The sequence below is a fragment of the Acomys minous genome (assembly GCF_964271855.1).
Source record: "Acomys minous genome assembly, chromosome: 8".
NCBI lineage: Eukaryota > Metazoa > Chordata > Mammalia > Rodentia > Muridae > Acomys > Acomys minous.
The window spans coordinates 37,047,633-37,069,997 of NC_140489.1; the positions used below are offsets into that span (position 1 = coordinate 37,047,633).

Consider the following 22,365-nt stretch of genomic DNA (forward strand, 5'->3'; position numbering starts at 1 on the left):
CCTATGAGCATATACAGGGGGAGGAAATCCCCCTCAGGAACAGTCATAGGGGAGGGGAATAAGGGGAAAATGGGAGGGAGGGAAGAATGGGAGGATACAAGGGATGGGATAACCATTGAGATGTAACAAGAATAAATTAATAAAAAAATAATAAAGATTTTATTTATTTTATGTATGAGCACTCTATCTGAATGTGCACCTGCACCATTCAGTACAGATGGTTGTAAGCCACCATGTGGGTGCTGGGAATCGAACTCAGAACCTCTGGAAGAGCAGACAGTGCTCTTAACTGCTGAGCCATCTCGCCAATCTGTGATTTCTTTTTTAATGCTATACAAATCTTAAATAAATTAAAATTTTTAATGCAAATAATCCTGATATAATGGTTTGGCCGGTAATTCATGTAAGACTTGAGCTTGGGTGAGGAGAATATTTCTACTGTAAGACCCAAACCCCTATCAAACTTCCTACCTAGCAGGGATAGGTCGCCCTTTTTAGTTGATAGAACTTACTTCCAAAATCCCTGAGAACAAGTCAGAGGAAGGAATGGAACTGGAGTTTTGCTGTGGTGAAGAAACCACTTGTGAGAATGCCTATACCTCTGGAGTGGAAGGAAAGGTGTCTGTTGTGTGTGCTAATCCTGAACATAAGGCAGAGCGAGCCAGGGAAAGGAGCAACAGGCCTAAGATCCAGTGCTGCCACAGTCAAAGAGCAGTCTAAGGACAGGTCTCAAGGCTCACACCCTTAATCCCAGCTGAGCCTGGAGCCTCTCTGAGTTTGAGGACAGCCAAGGCTGCACAGAGAAACTGTGTCTCAGAGTGGGGCTGAGGAGGCAGGATGGAGACATTGTCCTTCGTATCCTAGTGGTCTTACGTGAAGACCACTGGAGTCATCTAAAGGATTCCCTTTTTGAGAAACTCTTTCCTAAATGGAAGGAAAAACCATGCATTTCACGATTAAGTCACTTAAGCCACCCCACAGGCATAGGCTAGAATCAGCTAGCTGTAGGGTGTATTTGTCAACCTACATATATGTGTGGATGGTATTGCTCCTTTTTTCTATATTTAACGTGTGGGGGGGGGCGACACAGAGAGAGGACAGAGAGAGCACATGTGCTTGTGTGCATGTGCACAAAGGTCAGAGGTCAACCTGCAGAAGTTGGTTATCTCCTCCTACTGTGTGGGTCCCGGCAATCAAACTCTGCTCTCCAGGCTTGGGACCTGCCTGCACCAGCCGAGCCATTTCTCTGGCCCTCTCTTCCTATTCCTAGATGTACATTTGCTCTCAGTGAGTTAGGCTTAAGCATCTGGTTTTTTCCTTCCTTGCAACTGGAAAAAACAACTGTTTTCAGTTGGTCACACGTAGTTGGTTGCAGACACATGTGAAGTACATATGAAGGAAGAGTTTGAGGTAATTGTCTCTGTAAATTAAGCATCGCTGCCTGTGGGTCCCAGAGCTGTGCTGACAGCACTGTTGTCCTCATCTGGCTTCTCTCATCTCTTAAGTGGTTACGTGTTCCCCAAGAGCCACTGCTGCCTCTGTCTTGTCAGTACCCTTGATTGTGCTTCTCTGTGCCTTACAGCCTGCAGCTGCTGCTTCCGGCCTTTTGGAAATGTTAAGGTTTCTTTGGGCATCTCTTGTAAGTATGCCAGGAAGAGAAATGTCTTTTGCCCTTCATATTTACAAACTTTTTGGTTTTTCGAGGCAGAGTTCCTCTGTGTAGCATTGGTCACCCTGGATCTCACTCTATTAGACCCGTATTTGTAAACTCTTGATTCTTCCAGTGGAGTCAAGAGGGAAGCAGGCTGATTGTCCCAGCAGCTCTTTCCCAAGCCGAAGCTCTGCAGGGTATAGCTCTACCTTTCTTTTTCATACTTTGCTCCAGAGAGTATGGCAAGGGGCTTTCCTTGAATTTGTTCCCTTGCTGAGTATCTTAGAGAAGACATTATTGCAAAGTTGTTTGGACACATCATGAAAAAATTTCCTTTCCTTTCCTTTCCTTCATGGTGCTGGCAGAGCTTAACCCAGGGCCTTGGATATACCAAGCAAATGCTGTACCACTGAGCCATATTCCCAGCCAATAAATACTTTCTTGACTTATAAGAATTTCTGTGATAAGAGGGGTAAGAGGTGGGGTATTGTTTGCATGTGCACATACTCAACCTAAAGTGAGTTCTGGATTGATATCTCAAGACATGTGAGGATTCCAAGGTCTGTAAAAAGATAATTATTAAGAGGAGTATGAATAGACTTCAGGACTTTGGTGAAATTTTCATGAACTTGACGTTTTAAATCATCATGAAAGATAGGTGGGAGTTTTAACTGCTTTTGTTTCTTTGCTCTTATTAGAGTAAAAAAATGCTATAGAAGAAACATCCAAAATTAGTAACAGGAACATAGAGACAAAGAAACATCTGGTTAAATCCATATGCTGGGTAATAGAGCCCACCAGTGGAGTTTTTTCTCCCTTTATATTCTACAGTCTAATATGTTCATGTTTCAGTTTGGTCATCAGATATTTATTGAAAACATGCTGCTAGGCCATGTTCTAGAGACTGAGGACACGGCAGAGACAAACGGTCCTGCCTTCACAGAGTCTGCTGTTAGTGAGGGAACAGTAGACACGGATAGCACAGAATGTCTAGTTGTGCAATGGAAAACAGTAGAACAGAGCAAGAGGTGTAGGAATGGCATTGGTGGGGTTTGGGGAGTCAGTAGATGCAATTTTTGACTGGATATCATTAGAGCCTTCATTGACAAGGTAACATTTGAGCAAAAACCTCAGAGGGTAAGAGACATAGGTGGGGGAGGGACATTTCAGGGAGCCTGCAGGAACGTCTTAGAGCAGGTGTGGGGCCTGGTGGATTTGACACACACAGAAGCTAATGGATTGAGGCAGACATAGCAAGGGTGTCAAAGGGGGTACACAGCGGGAAATGAACTACAAGGTAAGTAGAAAGGAGGATGTATATTCATCTGTCCCAATGGACAGAGTAGCTGGGGAGCCGTCAGAACACAGTGAACAGGGGAGACATGATACGGCCTACTGGCTGCTGAGTTAGGGTGTGAGGCAGCAGTAGGGCTGTCAAGGAGAGAGAACTGGGGAGAACTACTGTGTGTCTCATGAGACATGTGAGGAATGGTGGTAGTTTGAACCGAGGCCCTAAAGTTAGATGAGAAATACGTGTAGAAAGTAAAACCATTAGGATTTCTTGAGTGACCAAGAAAGAATGACCATGCCCAGGCGTGCTGGTGTGTGCCTGTGATCCCTGCCAGGTGTGCTGGTGTGTGCCTGTGATCCCTGTCAGGTGTGCTGGTGTGTGCCTGTAATCCATGTCCAAATGTGCTGGTATGTGCCTGTGATGCCTGCCAGGTGTGCTGGTGTGTGCCTGTAATCCATGTCCAAGTGTGCTGGTGTTGCCTGTGATCTCTACCAGGTAGCTAAGGTAAAATGAATTCATGGCCAGACCAGACTATATGGTGAAAGCCTGTGCTGGGAGGGAGGCGGGGGAGGCAGAAAGGAAGAGAGGGAAAAGAGCGAAAGAAGGGGAAAGAAAAGACAGAAGGAATTCTTGAGAAAAAAATGAAGTAGGTTGTGTTGACTCACATAAGTCAAATAAGATCAGTTGGGTTGAAGACTTAACCATTGGACTCTTTGACAGTGTCACATGCTATCTTATGCTAGAATTGCCAAAGCGCAAGAAGACAATTTTAGCATTTTTAATATCCCTTGTGTCATTGGAATTACCTGATACTTCAACTTCTAAAACATTGTGCCACTTTGCTTGTATTTGCTCATAGCTATGCTTTGCAGAATTTTGATGTGTCAATTTAAAGTGATAGGTTCTTTTGTGATTGCTTAAAACATTTTCTATTCAACATCTGTTTTGCCTGAGTGTAGAATTATGCACCACTCCTAACAGTTGTTCTTCACTGATTTTCATTTGGCAGTTATCTGTTACGTTCATCGTAAGTCCCTGGCTCTGGCTTTCTTGGGTACATCAGCATCTAAATTTGAAAAATCCAAGTTCTTTTTCTCTTCTTGGAGGCCTGTGCTCTCACTTGGAAGTGCAAAAATAAATAAATAAATAAATAAAATAAAAAATTCTGCCTTAATTTTTTTAGTTTGTTTTGTTATTGTTTTGGAGGAAAGGCTCACTATAAAGCCCATGGCCTCAAGCTCTGAACCTTCTGCATCAGCCTGCTGAGAACCAGGACGACAGGTCTGCACCACTACACTCAGCCTGCTGTCTTAACTTGCTGTCACCCTCCTCCAGTCATCTGGTCTCTGTCCGTCAGTACTGCTTTAATACTTTTGCCTTCCTAATCTTAGTGTTAATTTAATTGGTCTTCCATCCTTTTCTCACAAAGGTGTTTGGCCTACCTGTTAATGAGTTCTTGGAAAAGAGAAAAAAGTCCAAAGTTTCCAACAAGAAAACCAATAATGGCATTTAAACATCTTTTCTCAGTGTGTATTTATTTTTATTTTATGTGCATTGGTGTTTTGCCTGCATATGTCCGTGGGAGGGTGTTGGATACCCTGGAACTGGAGTTATAGGCAGGTGTGAGCTGTCACGTGGGTGCTGGGAATTGAACCCAGGTCCTAGAAAAGCATCCAGTGTTCTTAATCACTGAGTCATCTCTCCAGTTCCAATAATGGCATTTTATTGAGGCTCCATTTTGGATTGATTTTGGTACAAAATACAAATTTTTTTATATGTGTAACTAATTAGGTGCTACTAGATGAAGGCATCAAGAAATCTTGACCCGCACTTTAATCCCAGCACTCTGGAGGCAGAGGCAGGCGGGTCACTGTGAGTGTGAAGACAGCCAAGGCTATGCAGAGAAACCCTGTGGGGGGGGGGGGGTGGGAGAAAGAAAGAAATTTTGACCCCATTGCTTTTAGCTTTTAAATTGAAAGCATAGTCATTCCTGGAGGACTATGAAACCAATGACATTGGCAAGAGACAAGTAGCTGAAGCTGACAAGTGAGAGAAATGTCTGACTGTTGAGAGACTTACCGCATGTCATGAAAAGAGAGTAAGTAGAAGAGAGGAGCGAGATGAGGGCTTTAATGTTTAGCCCATTGTCTCCTCTGTAGGAACATTTGGGCCAATTTGGAGGGAAAAGCCAATTTGACTCACTCCCTCCCTCCTTCCTTCCTTCCTTCCTTCCTTCCTTCCTTCCTTCCTTCCTTCCTTCCTGTAGTTGTAGGAATTGAATTAGGCAAATGCTCTACCACTTAGCTACACCCCCAGCCACATATATATTATTTTGAAACAGGGTCTCATTAAATTGCCTAGACTGGCCTTGAACTTGTAATCATCTTGCCTCAGCCACACCAGTGACTGAGTTTACTCCCACACCCAGGCCAGTTGTTTGGTTGGTTATTTTAGACAAGGTTCTAGCTGGCCTGAAACTCACTGTGTAGCCCAGACTAGCCTCAAACTTGTATCAATTGTCATGCCTAAACCTCCCAAGGACCAGGATTATGGGCTTAAACCCTAACATACCAACTACCTGAGCATTTTAGAAAGGTTTTGTCTGAGTTACTTGGATCCCAGTGTTTCCTAAGGTAGTGAGTAATTAACATTTTGGGATTCTATGAGATAATCCACTCTTGCTTTCTTTCCTGGTGTCTAATAGAACAGATAAGAGGATTTGTAGACTTTCCCACCTCTAGCATCCTTACTTCATGAAAGATGGCTACACTAGAACTTCAACTCTGACCTTACTATTTGTGTGTGTGTGTGTGTGTGTGTGTGTGTGTACACACATGTAGGAGTCAGGACAACCTCAGGTGTCAGTCGTCACCTTCCACCTTGTTTGAGACAAGGTCTTACTTTGTTTGTTTCCTACCACATGGGTGCTAGGAACTGAACCCAGGTCCTCCACAAGAGCAGCAAGTGCTCTTAACCACTGAGCCATCTCTGTCATCTCCCAGACTATAAACAAGTGAGTGCTGTCGTGTTGGCAAAACCAACCAGAGCAGGTGGTGCCAAGATAGGACTATTTTAACAGAACTGTGAACAAATAACAGCTTTGGAAGACAGGCCCTTTTTCCTGAGTATGTGCTAGTTTATTTGTTGGCAGTCATTATTAGCAATTAGGTCATGCCCTAGCTCAACAGATATTTACATAAACCTTACAGGTCATACCTAGATCCAGCCACGTGAAACCTGAGAGCCATACTGCATATCAGGGCATCGTGAGCTTTTCCGACTTGCAGTCCTTTTTCACCTTCCCTGGGTATACAGGCATATCAAATAGGTAAACATATCACATAATTACTGACAATAAATGATAAAAACTTCAAACAATTATTTGGTATCCATATAATTTTAGCATATATGAAAAAAACAAATTTGCATCCTAATGTGGTAGGTTTGCATGTTTGTTTACTTACTGCACAGCTGGGGATTGACCCAGGGCTTTGGGCACCATTGAGCTACATCCCAGCTTGTCCACAGAGAGCATCTTTGACATCATTCAGAGCTGATAGATATTTTGATTCTGTAATCATCAATGTTGAACATGCTGCTTCACATAAATAAATATATAAAGTATAAAGTGGCAGACTATATTTAGGCCTCTCTGGGAAATTGTTGGGCTTAATCCCAAGCAAAAATCATTTAACAATTTTTTTTATGAAACTCAAGTTAGCAACTCATAACAGCAAGTTTTGGAGTCACACCTTTTAAGCCCAATGCAATCCCAAGATATGCTGATGCTGATTTGATATTTGTGTGCTCAGGCAAGTACTGGAAGTGCGTAGACTGCCCGTCATTGTTGTGGTTCTGGGAACACAGCTTTGGTTGTACTAATAAATGGCACAAAAGCTTCCTGTACCTGTTTTACCATCAGAACCTTGGCTCTATTGACCTTCAGATCACTGGATACCAGTTTGGATAGGAAGGAGGAAAAAAAAAAGCCACCACAGTAAGATTAAACAGAAGATTGACACTAGCTTTAATCCATTGTATTTGCTAGTGACCACCGCAATTTAGGGGTAGGGGCAGGGGCAAGAACAGGATTTTAAAAAGTAGAATCCAAAAAACCATGACTATGTGCTCCTTACCAAACCACCCTTTCCCACAAAAGAAAGTCACACAGCTACTCATGCTAGTTAGTGTTTTTGTCAACCTAGAATTTCCTAGGAAGAGTAAAGTGAAGGGCTATCTAGATAGGACTGGCCTGTGGGCATGCCCCTGGGAGTTGGTTTTGTTTTGTTTGTTTTGAGACAGTCTCACTTTTGTGCCCTTGGTTCCTGGAACTCACTATTTAAGTCAGACTGGCCTTGAATCCCTAGAGATTCATCCTCCTGGAAGACTGCTTAACCTTAATTGATGTAGAAGACCCAACCTGAAAGTGGATAGCACTGTTTGGGCCCTGGTCTGTAAACCAGTGGAAACCTAGCTGAATATCATGTATACCTGCATTCTCTCTGTTCTTGACTATGGATGTGCTAGGACCAAGTGGCTCATGTCCTGCTCTAGTACTTGCCCCAGTGATGGACTATAATGTGGAATTCACAGCTAACGTAAACCCTTTCTCCCCTAAGTCACAGCAGCTAAAGTAAAACTAAAAGGGTGCTCCTAAGGGATGCTGTGAGCCTGTATCTAGACAGCTGTTGTATGCCTTAGGATCCATAGGAATGGATCCTTCTCCTGTCCCTAGGTCCAAGCCATCCTTCCCTCCTTCCATCCCACTCTCAGGTACTCGACACTGTGACATGATGTGTTAGGATTTTATCCAGGAATGTGTTACAGGTCAGACACACCAAGAATTCCACTGTCTTGGTCTACTTTATCCAGGAAGTCAAGTGTGGAAATTTTTTTAGAAAGGGATTAATTTGGGGAAGCCATATTGCTGTAGTCATCATTCCTTCACTGAAATACTGGGAAATGTTGAGAATGAGTTTTGATCAAAGTTATTTCTGGGAATGGGAAAGAACAGTCACAGTACTTAATGGTCCTTTGCCTCCATGGTAGAGGCACAAAGAAAGTGTTCAGTGGTTAAATAATACTCTTTGGTATGTGTCTGGATGCCTCACACTCTGCATTATTAACCTCATGTGTATTCAGTTATGAGTGACTGCTGTGAGCAACCTTGTTCAAAATGCGGTGCATATGTTTCGTGTGGGTGTAATGCCATTGCCAAGTACTGAGCCTCTGGGTCTGTCCCAGGTTCATTCATGACAATACCTTTACTCTGTGAACACAAATCCAGGCCCCTGGTACTTTACTCATCCTCTAAAGAATGCCTGCAAAATGTTCCCTAAGACAGCTTTCTAGCAGTGGCCTTTTGTGAGTTTTTTGTTTGTTTGTTTGGTTGGTTTTTGTGGTGCTTGTTGCCGTTTTATGGTTTTTCCAGACAGGGTTTCTCTCTGTAGCTCTGGCTGTCCTATACTCACCTTGTAGACCAGGCTGGCCTTGAACTCAGAGAGATCCACCTGCCTCTGCCCCTCTGAGTGCTGGAATTACAAGTGTGTGCCACCGTGCCCACTGGCCTGTTGTTTTAAGGTCCATTCTGTAGTTCAATTTTTAAAAATTACTTTAATTACATTTACTTATCTATTTACTTTGGGGAGGGAAAACCGTGTGCCACAGCTTGTAGGCAGTCAGAGGACAACTCCCTCCATGGTTGTGAGGCCCAAGGATTGAACTCAGGTTGTCAAGCTGGCAGCAAGTGCTTTTATCCACCACGCTCCCTGGCCCTTCTTCCAACTCTTCACACTTTCTTATTATGATTGTGATGCATATCCCTTTTGTCTTCAGTTCTCCATGCTATCCAAGGGCAGAAAAAGGACTCTTGGCATTATTATTCTGTTCCTCTAATGTCATCGTCATATAAATCAAAAACTAAACACATTAAAGATATCTTGTGTATTCAAATCGTCACGTGTCACCAGTTTGGCATGCACCTGGCTTAGCATCCTGACTTGTCCCAAGCATTCGATCTCATTTTGCTCTGTTGCTTTTTCTAATATAACATTTAGATTCAAACTTGGAGACCAGAAACTTGAAGTTTTAAGTAGCCTTGGGTCATTGACAGTGGAATTGCTGTGGGTGGGTGTGGGCATCGCTTACAGCTAAATACAGGCTCTTGGTAAGAGCACATATGCTGGGAGGTGTTCTGTCCCTCTCCCATAGCAACTGTCTAAAGAGTATGCATTCTGCTCTCCTACAGTTGATAAAAAGACTTGGCTCCTGTTCAGAGATGTTTATATGTCATTACTGGACCTTGCCTGATGATCTGATTTTGTTTCCTTCTGTCTTCCCAGGTGGCATTGGCAGGGTGGTCAATGGAGCCTTCATGGTGCTGAAAGGGCATCGGTCCATTGTTAACCAGGTTCGGTTTAACCCTCACACCTACATGATCTGCTCTTCTGGGGTAGAGAAGATTATCAAGGTGAGGCACTTCCCCTTCTGTCCTTTTAGGGAAATGTTTGTAGGGATTTATCTAAATATGTTGAATAGTTATCAAAATTCATAGTGCCAGGAATGATGGTATATACCTGTGATCTTAACACTTAAAACTGAGGTTAGGAGAATCACAGGCCCAAAGCTATCTATGCTGCAGAGCAAGACTCTGGCTTTAAAGGGGATTAAAATATCACAAGTTGGTATTTTTTAAGTAGGTGGGGCATGGGGGTACATGTTTTTAATCCCTGCTCTCAGGAGGCAGAGGCAGGCAGATCTTTGTGAGTTCTAGGCTAGCCTGGTCTACAAAGGGAGTCCAGGACATCCAAGGCTACACAAAGAAACCCTGTCACAAAAAAACAAAAAGGAAACAAAACAAAACCCCAAAGATAACATAGTCTACATATCGAATCCAGGCCAGGCAGGGCTACATACTAAGCCTGGTTTCTTGTTTGTTTGTTTTTAAGAATCATTGTAGTGTGTTTATTAATAAATCATATACTTTTGTTTTGTTTTGTTTTGTTGGTTTTTGAGACAGCTCTGGCTGTCCTGGACTCTCTTGGTAGACCAGGCTGGCCTTGAACTCTCAGTGATCCGCCTGCCTCTGACTCTCGAGTGCTGGGATCAAAGGCGGGCCAAACCAGTATACTTATAAAACTGTGTTTAACATGTGTTCATTTTTATCAGAAATGTACATTTGTTTGGGTGTGATGGCACACACCTCTAATTAAGTGTAAATACTTAGGTACAGGCAAGAGGATCAGAAGTTCAGGGTTATGCTTGACTGCCAGGGAGTACAAGGCCAGCCTGGACTAGAGACCCTGTTTCAAGAAAAGAAAGTGTGTGTGTGTGTGTGTGTGTGTGTGTGTGTGTGTGTGTGTGCGCGCGCGCATGCGCGCGCTCTTGCTTGCTTGCTTGCTTGTGTGCTTTTATATGCTTGTTTGTTTGTTTGTCTGTACTTATATATGTTATATAATTACATAAAGATAGGTATTTTATTGGTTATGTAAGGATCCCAAGCTGATCAGATTGTATGTGTCCGATATACTTCTATATTATATATGTTCCATAAATATCCCTTCATGTGCTTCTCAGTAACTACTAATCAAACATGCTTGTTTCTATGGAGAACCTATGTAGATCTCAGTCTAGATTTTATGACCTTAAACCAAACTTTTGGGCTCCTGGCCCAACATCCCCTGACTTCCCTTTGACCTTGAGCTATACCTCCAGATCCACTTTTAAAACAGTCAGCAAGCTTTGATGCCCAAAGAGATTCTGGGCACTACTTTGCTGTAGTGTTGTACTGGCTTCTGGTCCTGGCTTGTAAGTTCTGCTTTCCATTTCACCTTGTGATTGGGAGGAGCACGGTCTCTTCTGTTACCTGTTGTGTCCAGGGTTAGTACAGGTTTAGTGAGAGTTGTCAGAATCATGGCTAAATTGTCTCATAGTACATTTTAAAAACAAAAACCGGCATGTGGCTTTGACTGAGGTGACTTCTAACCATGCCATCTGAACAGACTCAGCTTGGCTAGGAATATCTGTGTGGCTGACACAAAGGGAAGCAGCCTGGCTTGCCACAGAAGGGTAACCTACTGCTTGTACCCCTTTTCCATGTTGAGGACTCTTAAAGGTTTGGGAAAGGTATAAAATGTTTCCCTCCCTCCTCACCTCACCCAGTACTAGGGATTATACAAGGGCCTTGTAAGTACTAGGCAAGTGCTTTACCACTGAGCTCTTCCTGCCCCCTAAAAATGATAAATTCTTTAGGACCCATGATAACTTGACTTTTATATAAGGAGAGGTAATTCTTCCCACAATAGTTTAAAATCCTCAATGTTTTTTGTTTTTGTTTTTTTATTTTTGAAGACAGTGTTTCTCTGTATATCCTTGACTGTCCTAGACTGACTTTGTAGACCTGGCTGGCCTCAAACTCACAGTGATCCACCTGCCTCTGCCTCCCAAGTGCTGGGGTTAAAGGCATGTGCCACCACACTCGGCTGAATTTTTTTGTTTGTTTTAAATAACAGTAAAACCTGAAAGAATTCTCAGAGGAAAAGTAAAACTATTTGTGATGATTTAGTATTTTATTGTTTGAGATTTTTAAAAAATTTGTTCATTTTACATCCTGATTGTAGCCCCCTCCTCGTGTGAGAGCTTCACACGTGCATATAGTGTATTTTGATCAAATTCACTCCCTACGACCCATCCCCTGTTCCCACTTCTATCCCCTCCCACTCTAGTGCCTTGTATTTTTTTAAAGTCCACTTAATCCACTTTGTGCTTTCAGCATGTGTGGGGAGGTGTAGGGGGCGTGTTTGGGGAGATGTAGAATGTATGTATGGGGGGTGTAGGGAGTGTGTATGGGGGGTGTAGGGAGTGTGTATGGGGGCATAGGGGGAGGTGTAGGGAGTGTGTATGGGGGGCTGTATAGGGCTGTAGCTTCCTGTGTTCTGTGTCTGAATGAAACTGAACTTTCTGCAGCAGAAATCAGATGCCGTTAGCTCCTCAGCTGGGGTTGGGACTTCGTGCCTAACTCCCTGTCCACGCTAGGGTTTTGTGTGGCTTTGACTGTGATTCATATGTGCCGCTGCCCTGCTGTGTCCAGGAAGCAGCTTTGCTGTAATCATCCATCCCCTCTGCACCTTACAGTGTCCCTGTCTGCAGTGATCCCTGAGCTTTAGAAGGGAGAGGATATAGATGCATCACTTGGCAGAGTACTCTGCAGTCCCTTATATCTGCAGATGATGGCGTTTAATCACAAATTGCTGTCACATGTTTAATGTGTGGAGAGCCAGGTAGGAGCCTTAACTCACCACATTCACTTGCTAGTGGGAAGGGAGTAGACAGCTGACTGGACCATTTCAGTCATATTTCGCTTGGACAGTCACTGAAATAGCCCTGTCCCTCACAGTGCTTCCCCTCTCCTTTGCCCTATGATTAATAGGTTGGCACTGTAATGTGCCCTTTCTAGGCCTGGTGACGTCATTCTCTTCAGAGAGCTCTCTGCTTGGGCATCTCCTTTAGAAGAGAAATTCCTGTCTGGCATGTACTTGGATGCTTCTGTGCTGAGTCTCCCCAGATACTGTTTAGTCAACTGAAGTCTTAACTCTAAAGGTCATAGGTTGGAAACTGGCCAAGTTCTCAAGAAAGAGAAGAGAATGTTTTCTCTGTGAGGTTATCCAGACTGAGCAGTGGAACTCACTGCCCCCAGGTTCCCATAGGGACAGAGAGGCACACTTGGCCATGTAAACCTTAAGTGTGCACAGTGAGAGAGAAGCACAAAGAGGCTCTCTGCTTTGGCTTCTCACAGGTATTTCCCCATTTGCCATCTGCCTGGGAATAGCACAGGATGCAGAGCATTGTAGGTTGGTTTGGTGGCATGCACTCAAGAGGCTGAGGCAGGAAGATAACCATTCACAGGTCGGCCTGAGCTACACAGTGAGACTGTCTCACAAAAAAAAAAAAAAAAAGGAAAAATAACTGTGGGAGAGGCAGTGGGAAGGTTGAAACTAAGTGCTGGCCACAATCCTCTGTTGAGCCCACAGCATCCCAAAAGACCCCTAATTTGCAGCAGTCTGTGTGTCTCCTGTTTGTGAGTGAGGGCCTGCCAGCTTTGCCTTGGGGTTTACCTGGACCTGACAGTTGCTGTTTAATGAAATGTCACTTTGCTGCTTACTGCTTGTTCCGAGTCACATCAGTGGCTCCATCAGAGCTGACATCCTCTCTACTCCTCCCTTCCTGTCCTCATCCTTTGTCACCTTTTCAGCTTGGCAAACAGTCTCCTTTGAGAGAGCCGATCTCTTCACACCTCTAACAGGTCCTTCGCTTCCCTGAAGACCTACACGTAGCAAAAGAAGGCATTTGTTTTATAGATAAACCATGAGGGGATGGGGCAGATTCTTGTCTTCCCCTCAAAGCTCTATTGAGATAAACCGACTGTGTCCTGCTGTTCGTGGTTGGCCCTATGAGGGACGTAAGGATAAAGATTTCACACATCTCCCTAGGAATTGATGACCCAGGAGGAAAGAGAAGAAATAAAGATAAAAGTGTTCCCAAGACCCAGAGACAAAAGTTTTTTGTTTTTGTTTTTTCAAGACATGGTTTTTCTGTGTAGACCAGGCTGGCCTTGAACTCACAGAGAATCCTCAGCTGAGTGATGGTATTAAAGGTGTGTGCCACCACTAACCAGATGAGAAAACACTTTAGAAAGAGGAATTTTTCTCCTTTGGGATAATCTCAGTAGAGGTTACTGTCTGAGCTAGATTTGGAAGAATGATAGACTTCAAGAGAAGAGCAGAGGAGGCACCTTCAGAGCCCCCCCCACTTCTTTTCTCACTTTTCCTTGATGACTTCTACATTCACTCTCTGTTAAGTCTTTTAAATTTAAAAAAATTAAGACAATTTTCTTTTATATATGTATTTTTTTCATGTTTATGAGTGCTCTATTTCCATGTATACCTGCACATCAGAAGAGAGCATCAGATCACATTATAGATGGTTGTGAGCCATCATGTGGTTACTGGGAATTGAACTCAGGACCTCTGGAAGAGCAGCCAGTGCTCTTAACCTCTGAGCCATCTCTCCAGCCCTCACAGCTAACTTAATTAAAAATTTTAACATTTATATATATTACGTATTCAAGCATTTTACGTGTATGTATATTTGCACACTACATGCATTCCTGGTGCCTGCAGAGGTCAGAAGAGAAGGACATTGAATTCCCTGGATCTGGAGTTACAGATGTTTGTGAGCTGTCATGTGGGTGCTAGGAATCAAACCTGGGCCCTCTGGAAGAGCATCAAGTACTCTTAGCCACTGAGCCATCTCTCTAGCTCCAGCTCTGCCGCAATTTTGAATTGTTGACTTTGAAATGGTTCAGTACCAGGACAATAGGGAGTCAGTAATTCCGATGGCCAGCTAAAGTACTTTGGTCATAAAGCTTTCTGGCCGTGGGGTCAGCCACCAAATTAAAGAGAAACAGCATGCCTGTTGGTGCGCAACTGTGGCATAGTTCATTTTATCACTCTCACGACTGTGGTTGAAAAATGGAGGCTTAGGTGCCGGGCGTGGTGGTGCACACCTTTAACCTCAGCACTCGAGAGGCAGAGGCAGGCGGATCACTGTGAGTTCGAGGCCAGCCTGGTCTACAAAGTTAGTCCAGGATAGTCAAGGCTACACAGAGAAATCCTGTCTCAAAAAACAAAAACAAAGCAAAACAAAAAAGTGAAGGCTTTCCACAGTGAAGACATTTGCCTAGGACTGTGGGAAGTCATGCGACTTGGGCTCCTGCAAGCGCTGACTTCTAGGAGAAAGCTTTGTTTTGCTCTAATCTTAGGGCTACATTAGGGGCCATCTAATTAACTGTTTAGATGAAGGAGCTACGCCTCACCCAGGGTCACCAGTTAGCACAGAGTCCCAAGTCCCAAGTCTGCCTCTTCTCCCCCGCCCCCAGAGGGTTTCTCTCTGTAGCCTTGGCTGTCCTGGTCTTACTTTGTAGATCAGACTGGCCTTGAACTCACAGAGATCTACCTACCTCTGGCTCCCGAGTGCTGGGATTAAAGGCGTGTGCCACCACCGCCTGGCTAGTCTCCTGCCTCTTGATCTAGTCTTATTCTATTGCCCCAACCTTCAGGAATATATAGTTCTGCTCAACTTGACACATTCCTAAGCCAAAATAAAACTGACCTGTAGTGCTGTGCTTTTCATTCCTGAAGAGAAAATGTGAGGGCTGGGAGATTAGAGCTTTAATAATGGCTTGTCAAGAGGCTGGAGAAATGGGTCGGTGATTAAGAGCACTGGAAGGACCTGGGATCAATTCCAAGCACCCATATGGTGGCCTCTAACTTTCTGTAACTCCAGTTTCACGGGACCCGTCTACCTCTTCTGGCCTCCAAGGTGGGCAAAACACCCATATACATAAAAGAAAATGTTTAATTTTTAAAGTGGCTTGTGAAGTTGTTAAGCCATTTCTATTAGAGTGGATTTCTATGAAGGATAGATAGATTTGTTTTCATATTAGGGAAGATGGCTAATAGCATTTTGCTATTTGTAAACTGGGAAAATGAAACACTTGGCTCAGAATTAAGAATAAAACCTGAAAAGGTATCCTAAGATGATTAGCTTTTGAACCCTTTAGCTCCCTTCCTAAGACACCAAACTCTTATTTCTTCAGAAATCTGCACAGATGATCGTCTGTAGTTGGAGCCTTGTACTGCCTAAGTGTTTTCCAACCATTGGCTGTCACACAGAATTTGAGTGTCTCTCAAACAAAACCTTTGCTTCCTGCTACTTGTTTTACGTATATTGTATGTTGCTATATTTTGCTAAACCTGTCTGACTTCTGCTGACTCCTTTGAGTGCTTGTTAACAATGCATGATCTTGGAATCTGTGACTTAATGAGTCATAGTCTCTTAAGAGTCGGGCTTCAGAGCCAGCCCTCTGCTGGAGGGCACACCGAAGTTTAAGACTCTTCCTTTCAAGTTCCTGAGGGACAGTCTGAAGCTAGAGAGGGGAGGATACTTGGAGAGGTGTAGACAGGAAACAACTGAAAGAAGAACAAATCTGGGTTGACTGAGAAGACGCGTTAGCCTTAGGTGTCGTCAGCCTCCTGTGGACTATAATCTTCTAGAGAGACCACCACTCGGGGATCACCAAGGACTGTATGTCAGGAGTAGGCCTCAGGATGTGAATTTGTTCTTAGTGTTCTCTGAGTTGGGTACCATCTAAAGATAAGCAGCAGCCTGTCAGGCAGAACGATGGCTGGACTTTCATAAAGATGCCATGGCTGTGGGCTGGCCTTGTAACTGAATCATGCTGCTTTGTGCACCTGTCTGGCAGTCAGGCAGAGTTACTTGTTCTCATTTGCATAAGCTAACAGGACTGTACAGCTCAGCTTTTGAGTCAGAAACACTTGACTTTAAACTGGCGGGGACATAATACGAGACCTGTAAAGGATGGGACTGCAGTCACCTCTCTGGGGACAGTGTGTCTCAACTCTTCCTGGAGCAAGCCAGCAACTCCCTGCTTAAGAGAACACGGTTTCCTGGGTAACTGACGCTGCATGTCCAAGAGGGAAGTGCAGTGTAGGCAGTTGTCTATTCTTATCAAACGCCAGTGAGTAATTCTCATTGGTTAAAAATAGCATATTGCTGTTTGGGAGAAGTAGAGCTATAGGCTAAAATGTTTTTAGGGTGTGTGGTTGGTTGGTTTTGTTTTTTAGGCAGGGTCTCACAGTGTAGCCCTGGACCTTAACTGTGTAGAGCAGACTGGCCTTGAACTCACAGAGACCCGCCTGCCTCTGCCTCCCAAGTGCACCACCATGCCTGGCAAGGTGTATTTTCACTCTGTGCATAGCTTCAATTTTCTGAGAGTTTTTAAATCACATTGTCTAATATTCAAGTCATCTTTCATCCCACCTCTTAGATTAATGTTATAATTTCCAAAATACTGGAAGAAAACTTGAGGGGAAAGAGATATTATGTGGATATCCTTGGCCTAAAGACGTCCTTAGGTCTCTGGATACAAGTCTAATTCTATGCCAAATTCTATGCTCTTACCCACCTGCAAAAGCCTCACTTTTGACAGACATTTATTAAGAGCCGGTCTACTAGAGAGCTTTAGTTGTTTTGGGGGTAGAGGAGGGGGCCCTGGGGGTTTGTTTTGTTTTTAGACAAGTGCTGACTATACAGCTCAGGTTGGCCTTGTGTGACCCTCCTTTCTCAGCCTCCCGGGCGCTGGTATTACAAGACTGCCATTGGACCTGGAGAGAAGATACTTTTAAAGTTGCTTGTGACTTTAAAATGACAGGGCGTCTGGGAGGAGTTCTTTAGTGGTCTTTGCCATGGCCAGCTATCAAACGCTTCCCACTCAATCCTGGTTGCTTTGTTTTTCGTCTTCTGTGTAGATCTGGAGCCCATACAAGCAGCCAGGATGCACAGGAGACCTTGACGGTCGGATTGAAGATGATTCCCGCTGCCTCTACACCCACGAAGAGTACATCAGCCTTGTATTGAACAGTGGGAGTGGCCTGTCCCACGACTATGCTAACCAGTCAGTACAGGAAGACCCCCGGATGATGGCTTTCTTTGACTCTTTGGTGCGGCGTGAAATTGAGGGCTGGAGCTCCGACTCAGACAGTGACCTCAGTGAGAGCACTATCCTTCAGCTACACGCGGGAGTTAGTGAACGCTCTGGTTACACTGACTCTGAATCCTCAGCCTCACTGCCCCGCTCCCCGCCTCCCATAGTAGACGAGTCTGCCGACAACGCCTTCCACCTGGGGCCCCTACGTGTCACTGCCACAAATGCAGTGGTATCAACCCCAGCAACACCAACTTGTGAGGATGCAGGCTCTCGACAGCAGCGCCTATCTGCTCTGCGTCGCTACCAGGACAAGCGCCTCCTGGCCTTGTCCAATGAGTCTGATTCTGAGGAAAATGCCTGTGAGGCCGAACTGGACACAGATCTCTTCCCTCGGCCTCGGTCACCCAGCCCTGAGGATGGATCTAGCAGTTCCAGCAGCTCCAGCAGTTCTGAGGACGAAGAAGAACTGAACCAACGCCGAGCCACCACCCGGCAGCGAAATGCTATGCGGAGGCGACAGAAGACAGCCCGGGAAGAGCGGCCCAATGCTCCAGTCAAGCCTGCTAATACCTACATTGGAGAGGACAATTATGACTACCCCCAGATCAAGGTGGATGACCTCTCCTCCTCCCCAAACTCCTCCCCAGAGCGGAGCGCTTCCACTCTGGATATTCAGCCAAGCCGGGCACCACCAGCTGCCAACATGGAGTCAGTTGAGCGAAAGATTTATAAAGCTTACAAATGGCTCCGCTACTCCTATATCTCTTACTCAAATAACAAAGATGGAGAAACCTCCTTAGTGACAGAGGAGGCAGATGAAGGAAGAGCAGGAACCAGCCACAAAGACAACCCAACCCCTTCTTCCAGCAAGGAAGCCTGTCTCATGGACACAACCCAGAGGGACCAGGACCTGCCCCCTGAAGGCTGCAGCAAAGATGCCTGTAAAGAAGGGACGTCTACCAGAAATCCCAGCAGTGGCACTAGCCATGAGCACAGTAACCATCCTTGGGCAGAGGCGGCAGAGGGTGACTCTCAGGACACTAACAGTGGGCCTCTAGAACACTCTTTTGAAACCAAGAAGCTTAATGGAAAGGCCCTGAGCAGTCGGGCTGAGGAGCCACCCTCTCCTCCTGTCCCCAAGCCATCTGGTTCCACTCTCAACAGTGCATCCAGCAACTGTCCCAGGACCCAGTCTGATGACAGTGAGGAGAGGAGCCTTGAACCCCTCTGTGCCAACCACAACAATGGACGCTTGCACCCCCGACCCCTTCACCCCCACAACAATGGGCAGAACTCTGGGGAGCTGGAGACAGTGGCCTACTCTTCTGCAGGACACCCAGACACTGACCATGATAACCTATCCCTGACAGGGACACTTCTACACAAAGATTGTTGTGGGTCTGAAGTGGCCTGTGAGACCCCAAGTGCTGGAATGAGAGAGGACCCCACTGACCCCTCAGCCACAGATAGCAGCAAGGTTGTTCATGGCCACAGTGCCCTCAAAAGGCACCGAATTGAATTGGAAGACACAGATTCTGAGAATTCCTCCTCAGAGAAGAAATTAAAAACATGATAAACACAAAGGGAAAACAAAAAGCTACAAAAAAAGTAGCCTTACAAAATAATTTTTCTTGTTTAGTGAACACAGAGGAAAGGAAAAAGTATTAAAGGCACATAAAACCAGGGCCTGAAACGTGTGTGCTGCTGCTCCCTTCTGTCCCCCACTCACCAGTGGGTCGGAATGTCCAGCTGGCACTGCCTTGTGCTCTGCTGTGAGGGGCAGACTCCTAATGGTTCTTCTCTAGGGAGATGTGAGCATAGCATTCCGGTCAGGTTCTGTGACAGTGAGCCCGTCTTGGGATATTCGGTTTGTTCTTGTGTGTGTGTGCGCCCACTGGCACATGTGGGTTTGTTGTCTTAGGAGACCTTTCTTTTAATTGTCCATCAGCAAAGGCCTGTCGGTCTGTGGCTTCTGCTATCTCACCTGTTCATTGTTCACATGACATGGTGTCCTGGTCCTAACAAAGAATGTCTCTTAGGTCAGGTTGTGCTGCGGTGAGTTGTAGATTTATGCTAACAGGAAGGAGAGGTGAGTGGAAAGAGGCCTTCCTTTGGCACATTGGCTGTGCTGAAGAGGAATACATGGCTCCTTTCTTAAATGTTCCATGTTTTCTCCAACTAACACATCACTGGGCATTCACTGTGGCTCTGAGTGGAACACTGTCCATGCTAATGAGAGGTTGACACTAGAGCTCAGACCCTGATTGTGTCACTGTTTGCAGAAGGGGCAGAGTTGTGAGGTGCCGTCCAATGACTAGTGGACAACACACTTTAACCACCTATGTGCTGGGCTCCTAACAGGCCAGCAGGTGCTTCCTTGGCTCCAGGTAATGGAGTCCAGGCATACTGAAAGAAGAAAAGACCTCTTGGGAGGGCTTTGTACTCTAATGAAATGGCTGGTAGAGGAATGCTAATGAGTCGTAGTGAAGAGCAGAGTGTGGTACTGTATTTTAGTCCAGTGCTAATCCATCAGCCATTGGGGCTGGCACCTTCCCTCAGGCTTGCAGTTGTCAGAGGCTGTGGAGTTCCCCTGAACTTCGCAGAGTAGTGATGTCTGTTAGGCAGTGTGGAGAGACAAGACTCTGATTTGTCTCCTGGCTCCCGGAAGACATTCTGTTCGTTTGACATGGGTAACAATGGAGAGAAGAAAATGTCAAATTCCAGTGTGTAGTGGTGATTGTAGTCCCTGAGTTGTCAGTGAAAGGTTGTACAAGACAGGAAGACCTAACGATGCCCAGATGTCTTGTTGGTATAGATGTTAAAAGCAGGAGGAAAAGAAAACAGTGGGACTTTGGATGCAAAGGTTCTAGACAGCTGGAGCCTGGCTGACCTGGCATAGGGAAGACTTAGACACGGCAACTGTGGCCTCAGCGTTCCTTTCTAAGGAGGACCTGTCCTGCTGGACCAGAGCAAGAGAAGACCACCTGTGGAGGCTGAAGAATGGATGAAGTTCAGTGCTGGGAGCCAGGGTTCTTAGAAAAGGAAGGTGGTTGGTAAGAGGCAGGATATGTCCTCTTTCTGAGCCTTGTGGAGAGGAGATGAGTGATGTGGCTGAGGTGTGCATGCACGGTTTGGGAAGGAGAGGAAGGCGCCTGTGTAGGGTGGGGACGCATACAGTCAGCAGCTGGACTCTCCCTGGGGAGTGGGACAGTGCTTCTGTAACCAATGTTAGAATTACTTTAGATTTGTAATCAAAATGGTTCTATGATTTATCTTTTGACTATTTACAGATAATTGTAAATTCCGGTTTTATAAGCCCAAGTCATTTTACATTTGCTTTCCCAAAATTATTAAATTGGAATTTTTAATCCTTTATATACAAAAAAGTTATAACCACTCAGTGTGTGTCTCTCTTGCCCTTAGTCAGCATACCTGGTTCTTCTGTTCTGTTTTACTTTAATCAGATTGACAATATCTTCCTGGAGGAAGAAGAAAACAAAATTAGCTATTGATAGTTTCCAAGTGCCAAGTGTGGTCTTCCATGCTAAAAGCTGTCTATTTCATGTGGGTACTCAAAAAACATTGGGAAGTCTGAGTTCATTTAGTCTGTAACTGTAGATGCTGAGAAAGGTCACCCTTGGGGGATGTGTTCCATCCTTGCAAGAGACTTCAGCGCCATAGGTTCAGGTTGTCAGGAGCTGGGCCCCGAAATTACCACCAGAGCAGAAGAGAAAGGGGCGCATCTTTTAGCCACTCCACACTCCTTTCCAGAGGGCCAGGAACAACTGCAAAAGTCCCTTTGCTCAGACCATTGTAGAATCCAGGCCTCCTAGGTGCCAGATTCTTCATGGTGGTGTTTTCCTTGCAGGTGGGGGGGGGGGGGGCAGTGAGGAGGCCAAGGCCTCCTGGAAGTGCCTCTTAGGCATCTTTCTTCCTGCATCCTGTACATAATGTTGAAGTGGCAGGTCCAGGTAGTGAAACTTTCTCCTCCCTTTATTACCTGGTTTTGTAAATGAATCTCACCCGATAAATGAGTCCAATGAGTTGTTGGCTTGAGGCAAATGAAGTTTGCAACTGTGCTGATTTAATAGGAGTCTCGTGTTGTCTGTCAAGGTGCCTTCCTCTGCTGAAGCCTTACCTCCTCACAGCCCTGCCTCTTCTCACCCAGCAATGCTGACTCTCCTCTGTGTATATGCAAATAAACCTATTAACCACTTCTCCCCGGCTCCTTCCTCTCTTCCTAGGAAGACTTGGTTGCTTAGACACCCTCTTCCTTTATTTCTTGGCCGTTTTCATTCCTGTCCGGTTGGAAACTTGAGTTAAAGCCACACTAAAGGCTAGAAGACAAATACCATGTCTGACAGTGGTCATGTCACTTCTAGGTTTTGAGACAAACGTCACATCTGGCAATGAAAGGCTGTGTCCACTTGGTCTCCTTCTCCAGACTCAGGGACTCAAGATGATGAGATCCTGGAACTGGCATTTTTGTTAGTTAGATTTTCACATTGCACTAAAGTACCACCCCCAGCTTCCCCCAGCAGATATTTTCTGATGCTTCCAAACACCATGATGCTTTTCATGACATCTTAGGTCCATTGCAAACTGTAAAAAGAGAACAGAGGCCAGGCGTCGTGGCTCAGGCCTTTGATCCCAGCATTTGGGAGGCAGAGACAGGCAGGTCTCTATAAGTTCCAGGACAGCCAAGGCTACACAGAGAAACTGTCTCAAAAAAACAGAGAGGGGAGTAAAAAATAGCAGAACACGTGTCATTCCTATAAGACTGTTAAATATGTGTGACTGAAACATTGCTATCCACCAAGGCTTGTCAGAAAAACACCCTTCAGAGGAAGCCTGTTC

General features: G+C 45.1%; 1 protein-coding gene across 3 annotated transcripts in view; it reads left to right on the forward strand.

The window, feature by feature from the left end:
- Nucleotides 1-21,726, forward strand: part of DCAF5 (DDB1 and CUL4 associated factor 5) — a 97,177-nt gene extending 75,451 nt beyond the window's left edge. For all 3 annotated transcript variants that reach the window (XM_084792269.1, XM_084792270.1, XM_084792271.1), the window contains exons 8-9: nucleotides 9,284-9,411; nucleotides 17,330-21,726. In XM_084792269.1, the coding sequence (XP_084648395.1) occupies nucleotides 9,284-9,411; nucleotides 17,330-19,081 (1,880 nt within the window). In that variant the 3' untranslated portion in view covers nucleotides 19,082-21,726. The remainder of the gene's footprint in view (nucleotides 1-9,283; nucleotides 9,412-17,329) is intronic.
- Nucleotides 21,727-22,365: the final 639 nt, after the last annotated feature.